At 41.4% G+C, this 15338-nt stretch overlaps 2 protein-coding genes across 3 annotated transcripts; both read right to left on the bottom strand.

Annotated features, from left to right (window-relative positions):
- Nucleotides 1-31: 31 nt before the first annotated feature.
- ccnd3 (cyclin D3) lies at nucleotides 32-5400 on the bottom strand. The gene is made up of 5 exons (XM_033626998.2): nucleotides 4854-5400; nucleotides 4570-4785; nucleotides 2409-2571; nucleotides 1420-1562; nucleotides 32-590 (listed from the first exon to the last, which is right to left on the bottom strand). Exons 1-5 carry the CDS (start codon nucleotides 5028-5030, stop codon nucleotides 393-395), a joined length of 897 nt encoding a protein of 298 aa, XP_033482889.1. The 5' UTR covers nucleotides 5031-5400; the 3' UTR covers nucleotides 32-392.
- Nucleotides 5401-7013: 1613 nt separating this feature from the next.
- bysl (bystin-like) lies at nucleotides 7014-15182 on the bottom strand. 2 transcript variants are annotated; one of them, XM_033625460.2, is made up of 7 exons: nucleotides 14781-15182; nucleotides 12084-12240; nucleotides 11818-11956; nucleotides 11565-11698; nucleotides 11302-11462; nucleotides 9253-9355; nucleotides 7014-7739 (listed from the first exon to the last, which is right to left on the bottom strand). In XM_033625460.2, the coding sequence occupies exons 1-7, from the start codon at nucleotides 15055-15057 to the stop codon at nucleotides 7385-7387; spliced, it is 1326 nt and encodes a 441-aa protein (XP_033481351.1). In that variant the 5' UTR covers nucleotides 15058-15182; the 3' UTR covers nucleotides 7014-7384. The 2 variants fall into 2 exon arrangements, with proteins under 2 accessions (XP_033481351.1, XP_033481352.1); XM_033625461.2 differs by having other exon boundaries at nucleotides 14793-15182.
- Between the last annotated feature and the right edge of the window lie 156 nt (nucleotides 15183-15338).

The following is a 15338-nucleotide window of genomic DNA, read 5'->3' as shown; positions in this document are numbered from 1 at the left end:
AGTAGTGTTATAACTATGCAGAGACATCTGTTCAAACTTATAACTGTCCAGATATAAATCATCAATGAATCCAGCTAAATGGCAAATATATGTGTGCACATTTATAACCCTGGCCTTATATAGAAGATATTCCATTTAAAATGTGCAAACATTGCTGTTCAGGGTTCAGTTGAATTCAGTCGATATCACAAAAACATTTAATGTGTCATGAATCATATTCTACAAACAACAAACAAAATCTCAAACTGTAACAGCTCTATACGCTGCGGAGTGATCACCGAAACAATAAACCTGCAAAGAACAAGATGAACTGGCATTTAGACACAGTTCACCTGGTATATAGCCGTCCTGTTCTGCACCATGGCTGTAAATATACAGTTCATTCTAGCCATTCATGTCAGGGAGGAGTATTTTAGCTTAACTTCCAGGGGTGATGTCACTGGTGTCAATACAGCATCCTGAAAGTCAGCAGGGGTGTAGCTGATCTCTGAGCTGTGTGCTCCTGATGTGCAAACATTAGTCTTGAAACAAGAGGGCAGGCTGAGCTCCAGCTCATTCTCTAGCTGCTCAAAGCAGAGGTGGACGGAGCTCTGTTCAGGGTCAGATAGAAAGAAAAACAACCGCAAGTTCATCAGTGGGTCACGGACAGACTTCTCCTATTGGCTCTTGACTAGTGTTGCAAAGGGTTGGTAAATTTCCAGAAATTTTGCAAGGGAGGTTAAGTTCTGGAATTTTGTAAGAAAATAAAAAAAATAATGATAATTAATTAAATTAAATTCATTTAATTAAAATTAAATAAATAATAATAATAATAATTTCAATTCAATTTTCAATATTAAAATTGAACATTCAAATAGTGAATTTATTTGGGGGGAATTACTCTTTGTAAAGTTTTTTTTGGAGGGGAATGTTATTCTTTTTTGCTGTTGTCATCACTCAATGAAGGTTCAATATGATGTTACACAAGTCAACTCATTTAATTAAATTTCAGCTCAACTAAATTGGTGATTTTTTTATTTCTAAGTGAAGAGTTTACAATTATGTTTGCTTGCAATATGGTAAAAGGTTTGTTTCTATGACATGGTAAAAATAGCCTGCATAAATGACCTCTATATTTTCATTTTATAAGAGATAAGATAGAATTTTATTAATCTTTGAACTTCATTAAAATTCCTATTCCCATTATTTCCCATGAAAAGTTTGCAACTTGAATACTTGTGGAGTTTTGAGACCCTAATCTTGACCAATACTGCATGTGCATGGATGCTGTTCTTGAACATGCCCCTTGTTTGTACATTTTCTCGAGACAGTTTTAACAGGACGCTTCATAAAATGGTCACAAACATGTGGGTCAATGTTGACAACAGGGCAAAGTCAAAAGAGATATTATCTATAATGTCAGTTAAACATTACCCTTACCAGATCAATGACCAAAAGGTTAGCCAAAAACGTCATCACCAAATCAGAGGAGACGGCAGCATCCACTAACTTTAGCCTCTGCATGGCGAGGCTCACACAGGCACACACAACAGTGGAGGGCAAGAACACTGAAAACCTGCAGTCTGACAATAAGAGAGGAAGATGAGTTACTCTAAAATTAAAAAAAAAAGCTAGTATTGCATAATTATGATGGCCATTTGTAGCTCACTTGTAGATGATTGCAACAATGAGAAAGTCAGTAAAAGCTAGATGTAGACATTAAGCAGATGCCACCAGTGCAGACACACCCTGAGAGACAAAAGCAAGTACTCAAAAGCAGACATTTCCCAAAAAGCTGATAATCTGATACAGCATCCTAATTGCTTCAGGCAGGAGAAACACTGAGACAAAAGGTCTGACATTCAATCCACACTCAGACACCTCTTTGAATGGGCTACAATGTCGGGAGCCAGGAATTGTCTTAATTTTATGGGCTGTAATGTCATAGTGTGTCTAAAACGGCACTGACTGACTGTATCCCCGTGACCCGTTGCCTCGGGCAGCACCACAGAGATTCGTGGGAAATCAGCCAGCTGAATAGTTGGACGCAGGTCTTTCACAGCAGACAATGCAGGATTACACAAACTCAGCTCTCTGTCTCCAAAATGAACTGCTGACACATCGTAATCAAACTTATGGCTGCTTTGTGTCCATTGTTCACTGTGTGGAAAGTCATTTAATTTCACTGTTACGTCAAATGCTAACGAACAACTTTTTACCCCCAATTCATTACAAGGGATATAAAATAGCTGCTTTTATTGCAGCTGGATGATAAAAATTCCTTATAATTGAGCACAGAAATAATTTAACACAAGAATATATGTTGTTTTAAATATGTTTTCCACTCCCAATGCATGGTGACTTTAGGTGTATTTTATTTGGAAAAAAAGAAACATCTCATGTGTTGGCAGTTCAGTTATGTAACTCACCAGTGGCTGCCAGAGCGATGTAGGAGTGAACATGCCTGCGCATGTTTGGGAAGTGGTGGGGCTGAAGAAAGGGGAGAGTGTGGAGAATTGGCTCCAGGAAGTCAGAGGGTACCACAGATGCCAGACACCAGTCTAACCTGGACACCACTGCTACCTCCCACTGCTGAAACACACACATTCCTCTGAACCAATCCACCATCAAAGTGCCACTGCATGAAACTTTAATCAAGTACCCTCTGAAGCTTTGTCCACTATCTGAGGGAACTCAGATTATTTTCTCAATAAACCGTTTGGTCTACAAAACATTAGGAAACAGTGAGAAAAGCGTGTTACATTATCCTAGAGCCATAAGTGACTTCATCAACTGTCTTGTTTTGTCCAAACCAACATTTCCAAATGTAAAAATATTAAATTTACTACAATGTAAGACCAAGGACAGCAGCACATCCTCACAAAAGATAACCTAGAATTATCTCATTTTGACATTTTTGCTTGACAAATGACTAAGACAATTTAGGGCGATGTATTGGCAGAAAGGGAATATAATATGATAAGTATGTTTCTTTAGTGTATAATAACCTGAAAATAAGAACTACATTTTCGTTAACTAAGAATGAGCCATTTATATCTACATAGGGAGCTGGCCCTCGGCATGTTGCAGCACCATGTTTCTACAGTAGCCCAGAACAGGAACCAAACACTGGCTCTAGATAGGGCCATTCACATTTTCTCATTAGCCCATTTGCAGTCAACTTGCAGCCCTTCGGTGACCAGCGCATTGGAAAAACACTGATTTTTTTAACCTGGGAAGGAATCTAAAGCCCAGTTCAGACCAAAGATTTGCAATGAGATGAGTTTAAACAGGCATCTTTGTGCAATTCACCCTACTGCAACGCTGTAAAACCTGCCGGTTCACACCAATGCAACTAGATGAGACGGTGTATCATCTCTATGCAACAACTCTCTGTACTTACGTTATGATTTCCGGCATTTCAGGCTTATTTTGTGGCTGAATATAATTTGTAGCTTCTTAAAATATGAATGAGGATAGTGATAGTGAGACACTGGCTACAGTTGCATTTGTAGTGGTGATGAAACAGTGAAAAACATAAACAAAATGAGCATCAGATGATACATATGCCACAATAATATCAATAACCAGCACCACTTAATCAGTCAATGAGAATGTAAGTGTGAGGGGGTATAAGCACATACAGCAAGCAGCAGCAGCGACCCACTGGCACATGTGAGGACAGAACCGGAGGGCTTGGCGGGGACGGAACACCTGCCGCAGCAAGTAAACGCACCGTCTGCAGTCATTTTGACTTAACCTAGCCTCGCGTCACCAGGCTCTTCAAGCGAAGAGCCTGGTGTCTATTCACTCTGAATTTTGTCTGGATTCTGGTTCCGGTCTAGGGAGCGGATGAGGTATTCACCAAATTCACCAAACTAAAAGTGTTTACCATAGTAAAACTTTAAATTCTGGCGCACCATCGATTTGGGGTGATGAGGGGTGTAAGAAAATCGATTAACTTAATGGCTTGGGGCTTTTCTTGTAAATTATATTCTTTAAATTAAAAGTTTCACCACATTTTTATTAGCTTGGTGCTTTTATTTTTACGGAAAGGCACATCCATCGAATTCCGGATCCCGTCTCACTCGCCCTGGTTCCGTTTCCTTACCAAAATGGCCACTAATGGCCGCAGACTAGACTTAACCAGCAGACTTCACTACAAGCTGATTGGCTGTTTAAACAGGTGACGTGCTTTACGTTTACGTTTTACGATTTTACCAGCGAAGCTGCAGGTGAGCTCAGATGGCCATTTCATACCGCTGCAACTTTTCTCTGAAACGTTCTAAAACGATTTTGTATCATCGCGAATCATTGATCTGAACTAGGCGTACAAAGTTTCAGCTGATTGCAATTTGCAGTCCTCACCACTAGCTGCCACTAAATCCCCCTAAATGCCACACACTGTTCCTTTAAATTAGTTGTGTGCAGTCCACATTGTTTATGGGCAGATGTACAGTAGCAGAGTGTGCACCTCACTATTCGACTGCTCTAGACATACTGATAGTCCTTAAACTCCACTTCCTGAATCTCTGCACATCTACTATCCCAAAAAACAATGTGTAGCCCACATAAAAAATAAAGAGTTACCAGGAGGTCTGACACTGAGATGGAGTTGTCTGTGTAGATACATAGCTTGATGGGAGTCAGGGGCACAGTCTCTCTCATTTTGGAGGCCAGGAACATACAAACACATCCCAAAAGCTGCAGGTGGGACTTTTCAATGGGGTGACGGCTCAGGTAACAGTCCAGGTAATGCACCGCCAGCGGAAACACCTCCTCCTCACACTTCTGCTCCTCACACACCTGTGAGACAAACGACCATATGGCGTATGTACCTCAAGTCAGCTATGTTATATAACGGATTTGCATACCTGAAACATCCACACTGCCAGTATCCTCCGCATGTATGGCTGCACGTCTCTCTGGACTGTGCCGAAATAAGGAGCCACCTGGCAGCTCTTCTCCACGGCCGTCAGGTTGCGCACTGTCCTCAGGTCGCCGGTCACGGGACCGTCGCTGACCGCCCGGTGAACCACGTCACTCCACATTTCGCCGACATTTATATCTCTGGGTGCACTCTGAAGCTGTCCATCCTCACAATGACCCACTCGACGACGTTAGACACAGTTTTAAATAAAGCTTCGGTAAACCATTAGCATATCAATTAACCGTTAAGCTTGCTGCTAACCGTTACCACCGCGTTAGCTACCGTTAGCTAGCTATGCTAATCGTCCTGTAAGGTTCATAAACTGCCGTTTCTTTTTACTGCTTCATTAAAACCAAACCAAAAACAAAGTCAATTTAAAGTCATAGTGGCTTTTTTTCCTAAATATAAACTTCTATCATAAGAAATTAAAATAGGTTAAAAATGCTAACCTTATGGTGCAGGGCCTGTTCACAGAGCCTATTAACGGCCCATGGGCCACAGTTGGCCCACTTCAGGGTGCCCAGTGGCCCAGCGACCATTTTCTAATTCACAATTTTTTATTTTTATTTTCTTAAATAGAACGTAAGTAAGCTACCAGAGTGCATTAAAAGTATCAACATGGAACTTGATTATTAAAAAAAAAATAGGTTGAGGCTACTTGATAGATTTTGATAATAACGTTAACTAGATAACAGACACCAAGATGGCGCCTGTTCCTTCCAAGAGTTGCTCATCTGGCGCATATGCCAATTTTATTTATAGCTTTTGGGTTTACTTTCATGGTATGCTACCTACTGAATTTGTGCAATAGTTTTTTTCCTGCTGGCCCCACCTGTGCGTTCACACGTGGCTCACAGACTTCATGTAGTGATAACATCACATTTTTAAAATCGCTTTTCTTGGCTTGAGGTTGTTTTACAAATATAAAACCTCTGGCTCAAAAATTCAGAATAGAAAGATTCATGACTGACCTTGTTTGCAGTTTGAGGTGTCCCGTAAACCGTTTTACAGATGTCTCTTTTACAGAGGTGGTCTATAGGGAACACACTTTTCGGGCAACAGGAGATTTTTTTCCCCACAATACCGTAAGTGGCCACTGGGAAAAAAATGGCTGCAATGCCGAGCAAACAATTGCAAACAAGGTAATTTATGACTCTTTATAAAATACATTTGTTATCCATGGATATTTTATAACTGTAAAACCTCCACGGAGCTTTGGAAAGCGATTTCAAAATCTGTGACATCATTATATCATCAACACTACTGCACACATTCAGTGGGCTGCATACTGCTGAAGTCAACCTGGAAACTTCAAACTTTTTTTGGTGTATGTACTATGCAAGCAGCTCTACTGGAATGAATAAGCAACATCTTGGTATCCAGTATACAGGTATTACTGTTAATCTGTGGCTAAGCCCCAAAACGTTCTCAAATCCTAGAAATGCCCTTATATAAACACCTGTACTGTGCAGGGCTGCTGCAACTGGATTTCCTGCTTGGCAGAGATGAGTGAGGACAGCAAAAGTCCAAAGGTTGAAAACAGGTAATTCATTTATTATATAAAAATGTTATTTGTTTGATTATTAACTGTCCCCTGGCCTGCTGTCATTTTGCAAATGTGGCCCCCAGGCAGATTGAGTTTCCTTACTGTAGGGTCAAGCTTTCTGGCCCAGTTATTGTCACATCAGGGAGGCCAGAATCAGTAATGTCAACATTTTTTCTGACAGCCCCTCATCAACTAAATTTGGGCAATGAAACTGGGCCTTCTCTTGCAGTTTGGGGTAAAGCTGATGTTGAATGCAACAGTAACTCATTGTCTTTTATCAATATACTTTTCAATGGGCACATTCACACATTCACATTGTTGTCTTATGAAGAAATGAAAAGTTGCATTAAGAATAGTTACTTGTCAGTTGTAACTGACAGGTGAGAGACGGTTAAAAATATTACAGAAAATTTGGTTTACCAACAGTATCAACGTTTATTCCCCAATTGAAGATACCAAGGCAGGCTGCAAATAGACAAACACCGCTTTTAACATGAGTTTACCATTCATCTTGTGTATTGCAGTTGGAAAAATGGAAAGAAACACATGATCCCTGACCAACTTTTTCAGGATTTACTTCCTTTTTAATCCAAATTGTTGCTCCAAAACAACAAAACTGCTTTAAACCAAATAAAATACCAGTCTGTGTATTACCAAGCAATCACTGCACTGTAGCTGCAGTAAAAAAAGCTCAGATGTTCCTCATATGAATTTACAACATCTATATCACTAGTGATGTGCATTTTCAAATGTGCAAACTCATCCGAGCAGGGAACAGAATTACATCTCCTGAGACACTGCCATCTTTGAAACTGTCTATTTGTGGGTCAGGAAGAATAAAGTTAGATTAGACAATATTTTCTTCATTCTGAAGAATCCACAAATCATTTGCATCAGAGAGGGAGGAGGCGCCAGACCAGAGTGATTCCTCAGTCCATTTCAACTGTAACAGGGAGCCCGACTTCAACATCCCTGCACTCTGAGTTCTGCAGTTCTCTGCGAATCTCTGCAGAGATCTGAGGGTGCGTTTGGATCCTGAGCAGCTCCAGCAGTGCCGTCTTCTGTTCAGAGGCCAGGTCAGCCTTGTAGCGCTGAGCCAGGGTGAGTAGACTCTGATGCCACAGCACAGGAAGCACACGTTTTTCATTGCGGAAGGACAGGAAGTGGGCCACCAAGGCATCTAGTACACGGAAAGGCAGGGCGTACTTCTTGTCGAGCAAGAGGCGCAGGAAAATGCTGTTGGCGCCGTTGTACTCCATCTCTGCCAACTTAAGCATTGCAGCGCTGCAAGGCATGAAAGATTTTACGTTATACAACCTCCAATGTTACGCAACTTTGACCTTACTTGTCCTGCCAACTAGTGTCACGATACCAAAATTATGACTTTAACATGAGACCTGTTTTAATGTCCCAATACCGATACTCAAACAACACCGCTGCAAAAACTCACCCATCAGGAAAAGTAACAGAATAATAATGACAGAACATGGAGCTTAAAGTTCTTTGGATTTTTTTTCCACTTTTAAGGAAATTTTGTTCTCAATAATTGTCCTTTTTAAATCTAATTCGACTAAATAGAAAATACGCTCAGTAGAGAGCAGACCACCACTGAGGAGGTGTATTAAGTCATTTGTCCTCAGTCTACTTTGCTGCACTGCTGTGATGTGCAGGATAATAATCCTGGGTTTGAGCCTCATCACCACTAAGTGTCAGACTTACAATTAATGTCATGTTTATTATTTTCGTGCTCAGTAAAATTGTAGTATATGTGCTGTTAAATTTCATACACATACATGTCTTTCTGACAATTAATTAGTACATTTATAAGATTAATAACTGGATGATTGTAAATGTAATGGAGTTATTAAAGCTGTTAAATGGTATGCAGTAATCTGATGTCCCCTATACTTCAGTTAATGTGATTATGTGATAATTGACTCTATAACTGCAACCAGATATCATGAAACAGCCTTTACTAAGACTGGATACACCTCCTCTGCAGGGATCTGCACGCTACTGAGGGCATTTTCTAGTACTAGAAATAATTATGGACAAAAATGAACATGTCACAATTACCACTACCAGTACTGATCATGCATAAATTGATCACTTATAACCAGTGTTCTTGATCTGCATACTTGTAAACACCTGATTTTTAGCAGCCTGCAAATTATGGGAAAGTTACAAGTGTGAATGTTGCACTTGCATATCAGCAAGTAAGAGTAAGCAAAAATGATAAAGCCAAATCAGGTGGTGTAAAAAGTTTTCTTGTCACAAAATAAATCACACTTGTTTGATGTAATTATGTTGTCTATCACATTTGCTAACCAGTCGCTCTTTGAACAGGTTGGCATGTCTGTCAGTGAGAGGCTTTGCAGAGTTGGACATGTTGGCCCTCTTGGTCTGCGTGGGTTAAAAACATCTTTAACGGACGGGCTTTGTGTTGTCTGTGGGGTTGCCCTGGCTGTCAGGTATGTTGCTTTGTGTGTCTGTGTTGTCATCAAGCTGTGGAAAACAACAGTTGGCACACCCAGTATGGCTGCAGCGAGTGAAAGCAGAGCGCTGCACACACACATCCCCCCGCTGCCACACATTGACGCCACACATAGGAAATATGGCTCCTTCTATCACTGTGATTCTTAAACCACTTTTTTCGGCAGGGTAGTGCAACCCTTTTCTGGTATTGGTACACTGTGTAACACTATAAATCATTTAAGGATACCAGGCTGAATTCTACATCTAGCAATAAAATGCTGACATCTGCCTGCTGGTGTGTGTCAGTGAAAGGAAACCGTACCTGGAGTGGAGCACAGGGATGGAGCACTTTGTGAGTATGCTCCCGATGATGATGGCTTCCCTAAGAGTACATGTCCCAGATTCACACAGAGGAATCAGTATACCTGTGTGACAGAGGAGGCACAAAATATTAGATAATAGATGGTGATAAACCTGACATTTAGTCCCCAATAAAGGGAATAACTGGTAAAAGCTCCCAAAACGCTGGACACTTCCAATTATGCAAGTCAAAAGCATCTATTCTTATGCTGTCTAAACATTGTGTGGGACGGATGGGCAAGATTCCCATGTTTATGACTTGGAAGCATCATGTCACTCGAGAACTTAAAATGGTTATATGATTAGCAGAGTTGGCCATGTGACCTTCATTCTTTCATTCATTCACACAGGGTCACAGGGGGGCTGGAGCCTATCCCAGCTGTCATTGGGCGAGAGGCAGGGTACACCCTGGACAGGTCGCCAGACTATCACAGGGCTGACACATAGAGACAGACAACCATTCACACTCACATTCACACCTACGGACAATTTAGAGTTATCAATTAACCTGCATGTGTTTGGACTGTGGGAGGAAGCTGGAGCATCTGGAGAAAACCCACACTGGAGAAAACACAAGGTTATTGTCTACCGGCAGTCTTAGAAGACCTCCATTTAGCCGACACTGTCGCCTTTGCCAGGTGTACAGAGCCTCAGAGAGCTGTACGTACTTAACTGAAACAGACTCATTTTAATTCATGTGACAAAAGATTAATATCTTGGATTCAACAAGTAAAAAAAAGAAGATGTCAGTTTACAGGTTACTGCACTGCCCAGGGTGCAATTCCACATCGGACATTACATTGCACACTACATATTAAACTTAATAATTACCTACAGTATAATTCTGTGCTTCTAGTTTGCTTCTGCACGTGATTTATTTTGGAGAAACAATGATGCAACACATTATTTCAGAGCCTCCAGGTGCACTGATAACATGAGAAAACATCAAACTAAAACTCACATAATCAATTTCATTAATCAAATGTTTAATATCTTCAGTAAATTAAATGAAACCCAATAATATAAGCATTAATGGAGATCAGCAGAGGTCAGTACGCTCTCATTCACACTCTGAGTGGTGAACAGATGGTGCATTGTCAGCAATGCTGCCCCCTAGTGGTGTTGTCTCATACTGGTGGTTTTGTAAATATGGGTCACGGGATGTTTTGGGGAAAACAGTCCCATTAAACTGGGACAGTTTGTAAACACACAAGACCAACAGGATTAGGGGGAAAGAAAAAAAAAAACACTGGCCGAATCGAATTCTAGACACATGAAGGATGATTTGACCCAATTAAATTTGAGTGTGTTAATTTCTGAGCTTCCAGAACCAATGGTGTTATTTACCCTGTGGACACCGACTAATCCTCCGACAGTGTCCTCAGAATAAAATTTCTAAATTTAGTGCTGAAATTAGAGACGTGACACGTCCCAGAGAGCTTATATTTTCTTCTTTGCGACAAGCTGTCAAATCCTCTCTTTCTTTCACTTTACCCACTTTTTTATTTCCAAGGGTCACTTGTGACCAGAGCTTAACGCAGTGTTTACTGGACATTTAATGAAACAATAACTTGAAATGCCAAACATGTTGGCTTCTGTTTACAGGACTGCAAATATTAGGAAGTATTCTACTTTAACACAATTATATTTTACTCTCAGCTTGCCCTCTCCTACATCACACATGTATTTACCATTGAAATTTAGAATCTTGATAACAGCTGGAGGAGTGGCACTGATTAATTTAATACTTAAAGGTTTAATAAAAATTTACAGAAAACATCAAGTAAATTTGGAATTTTCAATCCACTTTGCATCTTTCAGCAACATTCAGATTGCTGTTAATGAAGAATCTCTCTGGACATGATCAGGATGTGCACCCTGACTGGCACAAACAGGTTACACACTACAGAGAGTCAGCGACAGATTTATCGACAATAGTTGCAGCTCTAATATTAATTTTCTCTTCTCACGGTAAAAAAAGAAAACCAAGTATTCATTGAAATGGTCTCACCTTTAAACCATGCTCCTGGTTTGAACAAGGCCTTCTTCAGAGCACTGTAGAGATGAAAGTTGAGTCGCTTGTACTCCGCAATATCGTCCCGTACTCGGGGCAGCAGCACCAAGTTGTAAAACCTCTGGGCCATTCGCTCTTTCAGATTGGACGAGAAGATTCTATTAAAAAGAAAAAAACATTGTACCAGGTTGAAAGATCTGCAGTAAATAAGATTAATGGCTCAATGTAAAGGCAAAAACCAAACCAATTTGGGGACTCACCTTGTTGCTTGGTACATGGCGGCTGCTGTCCAGGTCTCAGGCTCTGTCAAATAGAGAACCTGCTCCCAGTTTGCAAGTGCTGGGACTATTTTAAAAGCCTTTGGTAATTTACCACTGCGATATCTTGACAGAACCTTAAGAAAAAGAACAGAAATAATAACTGTCATTTAACTTCTCACGAGGAGATCTTCAAATTGACATACAGGAACTAAATGGAAACTTTCCTAACTTGAAGACAACTGATGTAACTCACCTTATTGACACCTCTGTACACTTCTATTATCCTCGGGTCGAGCTGAGGCATCGGGCGCCCTGACACTTCTGACATCACTGTCCCGACCTCAGTCTGCTTCTCTGTAATCTTCTCCATGATGATATCAGCTAAAGTCCGTCTGCAAACGACAAAGAGAGAAATCACAGCTGAGCATTCACAGTAGAAACTGAGCTGATGGTGTGTGTCATTTAAATGAAATCTCTGCAGCTAGTTTCAAGATGAAGCAGGATTATGTTGCATCTTGCCTCATCGGAGGGTTTTTATTCATGAACATCTCCATGGCCTTTTCATCATCAGGGTCAACGACGACTTCGGTGTCACACACAATGTCACCGTCACCAGCACCTGCTTGTCCCAGCGCTGGCCACTCCTCATCTGAGTCTGCATCCTGGGTGTCAGGCCCTAAAATGTCAGTACAAGACAATGATGGTCAAAAAGAAAGGTACACTCACACTTCACTGTCCCCATATTCACAGCCTCCTGCTGCAGTGGCCCTTGACTCTGGAATGTTCAGCCTGAAGAGCAAAACACACAGCCTTGTGGTGGTTTTGCCTCTTTTGTGTTGCTGTTATTGTTGTGGTTTTGTATCTCTTTGTGGTAATTTGGTGTCTCTTTTAGGAAATGTTGTGTATTCTTTGGTCTTTTTGAGACTCTTTGAGGTCAAATTGATTCTCTTCCTGGGCAGTACGGGTAAATTTGGGTGACATTTTGCAAGTGAAGTTCAAGGGGGCCTCTGAAACTTTGGACCCCTGAGCCTGTGCCCAGTAAGCCCCATCAGTAATCCATCCATGGCTGTCACACTTGTTGATATGGGCTTTTTTTGGCGCTTTGGGTGTTGAAAAGTGTTTTACAAATAAAATGTATTATTATTGTTCTAGTCAGGGGATTCTCCTCGATTAAGTCATGATTAAGTCGATCATCTGGAGGAGCTTTACACTAACATCTAACATATTCAACATATGTACACAATATGGATTTGTGTGATGTGTCAAAGTTTTACCTTGATCAGATATTTCCTGAGTTATAATCTTTCTGTCAGAATTAAGTTTCCAACACCAATTGTATGCATTCTGGGTTTTTTTTGTAATTACTGTGTAGTTAAAGGTCCTATGCTGTATAAAGTCAGTCAGAGTTCCATGTTTTTTTTTTTTAAATGTAAAGCAGATAAAGGTGCTGTATACATATTGTGAAAGTATCAAATACTCAATACTTTTAAGTGTCAGTCGCCCTAGTCAACCTGGTGTGTCCCGCACCATTGGCCCTTGACAGCTTTTTCGGACAATTCCACATGTTGAAACGGCACTGGCAGAGCCTGTCGGCTAGGGCTGTGACAATAACCGCATCACCGCAATACCGCGGTCACATGATGCCTACCACGGTGAAGAGGTCATCACCGCACCCAACAAAAAAAAAAAAAAAAAAAAAAAAAAAAGCTGATTCATCATGGCGGTGGATCTGGTTCCCAAGCCAAATGTTAAAAGAATACTCAGACGTTTTGGGAGTTATCCCCTTTCGCTATCATTTTCATATCGAGACAACATGATGGATATCGTTTTTGTGTCTGTACATCCAGTGGCTGGGTCTCAGCGGTTAGCATTGGGGTCAGTACGTCCGGCACTGTGATCCGCGGAGGGATACACCGGTGAGCAGGCACAGACGTAGCTTGTAAACAAAACTCAGCTGTTTATTTAGCCTAGCGATATCTCCAGACTATAGTAGCTGCAATGAATGACTTTGAACGCGATTTTGAGGAGTTTCTTGTAGCGGACACAGACCCAGAGCCATACCTGTTTGAGCCGGAGCATACAGATGAGGAACTCCCAGGTGTTGGATGCTGAGCGGGCGAGAAGAGAGGCTGAATCCTCCAGAGCGGCGGAGCAGCAACGGGCCGAGGGGAGACGGAGGTCAGGGGAGGACTGGTGGTGTAGCTGCGGGGCTAGCTAACATACTCCTATGGAGGTGGAATCATTTTGCTGCACAGAATGGGATTCGGTGCTACCATCATTGGGGAGATATATCATCAGGAGGAAAACCGCCACAGAGAGTGCATCACAAGGAGTGAAAACTTTGCAGCAATCACTAAGTTAAACTGGAAAAAACACCCAGGCATACCGTCACAGCCCTCCTGTCGGCAAATGAAATCACTGATTGGCTGTTCGGCTCAGTGCACGAGAAGAGAAATGGAAGTGAGGAAAGTAAACAAAAGGGCTAAAGTCAAGCTGGACTTAGGTCAAAACAAACTCATTGCATAAGGTAAGACTGTTGTTCTTTGACGACTGAGCTCTTTAGCAGAAATTTTGTGATGGTTTGCGTTACTACTGTGTTGTTAACGTACTAACAAGCGTCAAGACACATCATGATGAATACAGACTACTGCTGTCTGCTGGTGTGGAGACTCATTTTACCTCACGCAGGCACAAAATGTACGTGCTAGTTGACTGTTGGCTGTATTCTATGTGGTGTGTTCATATGCAACTTTTTGGCTGTTAGGCGACGCAACGGTCAGCTTTTATTGCTGCTAGTTCTCTAAAGATGGTTTGGTGTGTCTGGACCTTTAAGGCCCTTAAAGAAACACACCTAAAACAGGGTGTTTCAGACGGAGGTTGAATATAGGTATATTCAGGCAGACAGTATGAGAAAAATAATCTGTTTTTTCACTATCAAAACATTTAAACATGTTTTAGTAGCAAAATACAAGTATGGACCTGAAAATTAGCATGGTATGGGACCTTTACTGCTGAACATATAGGACTACAAATTACTCACTGGAGTGTGAACTTTGCCGTTAACTTAATTATCAGTAACTGTGCCAATACGGACACTTAGAGTAGACACCTCCTATTATACCAGACTCCAATCATATATGTGTCAATGTACTGCATTTCATGTAAGAGGTAACTTTTTAAATGACATGGAAACAGTTCACATTGAGGAGGACAGACCTCCAACATTACCGAGAACAGTGACTGGTGTTTTCTTCTTCTCTGGTGCCAGGCCATATTCGGTCTGAAGCTCCTCTTGTTGAATTCGGGCCTGTTGTAAGATCTTCCGCGACAGACGCTCGTCTACGTACTTGTCTTCGTTTTCTGCCCGGCTGTCTCTGTTCTTGACTCGGCCTCGGGCTCGCACCGTGTCCGCCTGCAGGATTTGGTCAGCCAGCGCCACCGCTGCCCCGCTCGTCTCTCCACCTCCGCCTCTGGACTTCTTCACTTTTGGCATCGCGGTAGTTTCACAGAAGATGTAGCGACAATAATTGTGTTTTTTGTTGGCATGTGCCACCCAAAGCCAAGAAATAACAAGCACTGTAAACACTTGTTCAACACGTGCGGATGTCCATTACGGAAGGGAAGTGACGTAATTTACGTCACGCTAAAGAAACTTTTAAACCTCGTATGAAGGTAGAGTAATGTTTCTGTTGGCATTAAACTGTTGGAATATCGGTGCAATGTGAATATCCAGCACCATTAATTGCCCAGAATGTTTTTTGGCTGTTTAACATA

Source organism: Epinephelus lanceolatus, chromosome 1 (assembly GCF_041903045.1).
Source record: "Epinephelus lanceolatus isolate andai-2023 chromosome 1, ASM4190304v1, whole genome shotgun sequence".
NCBI classification, from domain to species: domain Eukaryota; kingdom Metazoa; phylum Chordata; class Actinopteri; order Perciformes; family Serranidae; genus Epinephelus; species Epinephelus lanceolatus.
Note: the sequence above shows the minus strand (reverse complement) of the source record. Positions and strands in the feature narration are given on the sequence as shown.

Coding starts and splice junctions, on each gene's coding strand:
- ccnd3 (XM_033626998.2), bottom strand. CDS start 5,030: ATGTGGAGTGACGTGGTTCACCGGGCGGTCAGCGACGGTCCCGTGACC. Junction 4,786..4,853: donor TGGCAGTGTGGATGTTTCAG/GTATGCAAATCC, acceptor TTTGTCTCACAG/GTGTGTGAGGAGCAGAAGTG. Junction 591..1,419: donor ACCTTTTGGTCATTGATCTG/GTAAGGGTAATG, acceptor GACCCTGAACAG/AGCTCCGTCCACCTCTGCTT.
- bysl (XM_033625460.2), bottom strand. CDS start 15,057: ATGCCAAAAGTGAAGAAGTCCAGAGGCGGAGGTGGAGAGACGAGCGGG. Junction 9,356..11,301: donor ACCAGGAGCATGGTTTAAAG/GTGAGACCATTT, acceptor TCTGTCACACAG/GTATACTGATTCCTCTGTGT. Junction 7,740..9,252: donor ATCCCTGTGCTCCACTCCAG/GTACGGTTTCCT, acceptor CATGCCTTGCAG/CGCTGCAATGCTTAAGTTGG.